Below are 1,323 nucleotides of genomic sequence, written 5' to 3' on the forward strand. Positions count from 1 at the left end.
GGTCTGTAAACCGTCCAGGAATGGCTCCCCAGAGCCTTCTCTTCCCCAGGCCATGCAAACCTGACTCTGCTGCTGGGCTCCCAGCAGAGGGGTCCCATTCTGTGTTGATACTGGGAGTGCCCTGACCTAGGTGCAGGACCTTGCACTTGGCCTTGAACCTTGTGACCTTCACACAGACCCACTTCTCAAGCTTGTCCAGGTCCCTCTGGATGTTTTTTTCTGACCTTTGTGTTCTCCTGAGCCTGGTGTCCACCCAGTTCCCACGTGTGGCTTCTCCCTGCCCGCAGTGGGCAGCTCCAGCGGTGGCACAGGGGTGTGCCCAGGCAGGGAGCTGTGTGCCCAGGCAGGGAGCTGTGTGCCCAGGCAGGGAGCTGTGTGCCCAGGCAGGGAGCTGTGTGCCCAGGCAGGGAGCTGTGTGCCCAGGCAGGGAGCTGTGTGCCCAGGCAGGGAGCTGTGTGCCCAGGCAGGGAGCTGTGTGCCCAGGCAGGGAGCTGTGTGCCCAGGCAGGGAGCTGTGTGCCCAGGCAGGGAGCTGTGTGCCCAGGCAGGGAGCTGTGTGCCCAGGCAGGGAGCTGTGTGCCCAGGCAGCCAGGCAGGGGCCAGCCCTGGAGCCACAGAGGGAGCAGACCCCGAGCAGGGGAAGTGGGGAGAGGAGGCAGAAGGTGCCCAGCAGTGGCAGCTGCAGGGGGGCTGAGCTGGCAGGGGCTGGGCAAGGGCCACGGGTGGGAGTGGGCAGTGGAGAACGTGCCAGAGTGGGCTCAGGCCTTTCTCCTTGCACTGCTGCTTCCTCTGCACGGGTGGGGTCACCAGCTTGATCTTGGCACTGAACCTGAACTGGAGAGAGGCTGAGACACTAAAGGTGTTACTTGGTCCTGTCCCTCCTCCAAAATACCCTGGGTCCCCTGTGGTGCCTTCATGGGGGCTGGGGAGGGGACAGGTCTCCTGGGGGGCCGTTCTGGAGGCTTTAATAAACTCACCCCTGCACAATCTCCTTCCAGGAGGAGGAGATGTCAAAATTGAGAACCAGAAGCTGAACTTCAAGGAGAAGGCCCAAGCCAAAGTGGGCTCTCTGGACAACGTGGGACACTTGCCAGCAGGAGGAACTGTGAAGGTGGGTGCAGCATGCTCTGGCACGTCAGGGTAGGGGTTAAATTTTGCTCTTCTCCTTGTCCTGCTGTTGATGGAGTGCAGCTTCCTTAACCCCAGCCTTTTACAGCCATCTACTGATTTATGTGGCCTGTGTTGTGCTCCCCAGAGGCATGAGTTGAAAGGGAGAGCACTGTGAACCACCTTGGTGGCCTCCTTGAGAGGACTCCCTGCTGGG

General features: G+C 61.1%; 1 protein-coding gene across 1 annotated transcript in view; it reads left to right on the top strand.

Annotated features, from left to right (window-relative positions):
• The window catches only part of LOC103773490 (microtubule-associated protein 4-like), a gene marked incomplete at both ends in the record, with an annotated part of 12,547 nt that extends 11,437 nt beyond the window's left edge, over positions 1-1,110 (top strand). The window contains one exon of the mRNA XM_008940860.1: positions 998-1,110. Coding sequence (XP_008939108.1) covers positions 998-1,110 — 113 coding nt within the window. The remainder of the gene's footprint in view (positions 1-997) is intronic.
• Positions 1,111-1,323: the final 213 nt, after the last annotated feature.

The sequence above is a fragment of the Merops nubicus genome, unplaced genomic scaffold (genome assembly GCF_000691845.1).
Source record: "Merops nubicus isolate BGI_N331 unplaced genomic scaffold, ASM69184v1 scaffold10895, whole genome shotgun sequence".
Taxonomy (NCBI): domain Eukaryota; kingdom Metazoa; phylum Chordata; class Aves; order Coraciiformes; family Meropidae; genus Merops; species Merops nubicus.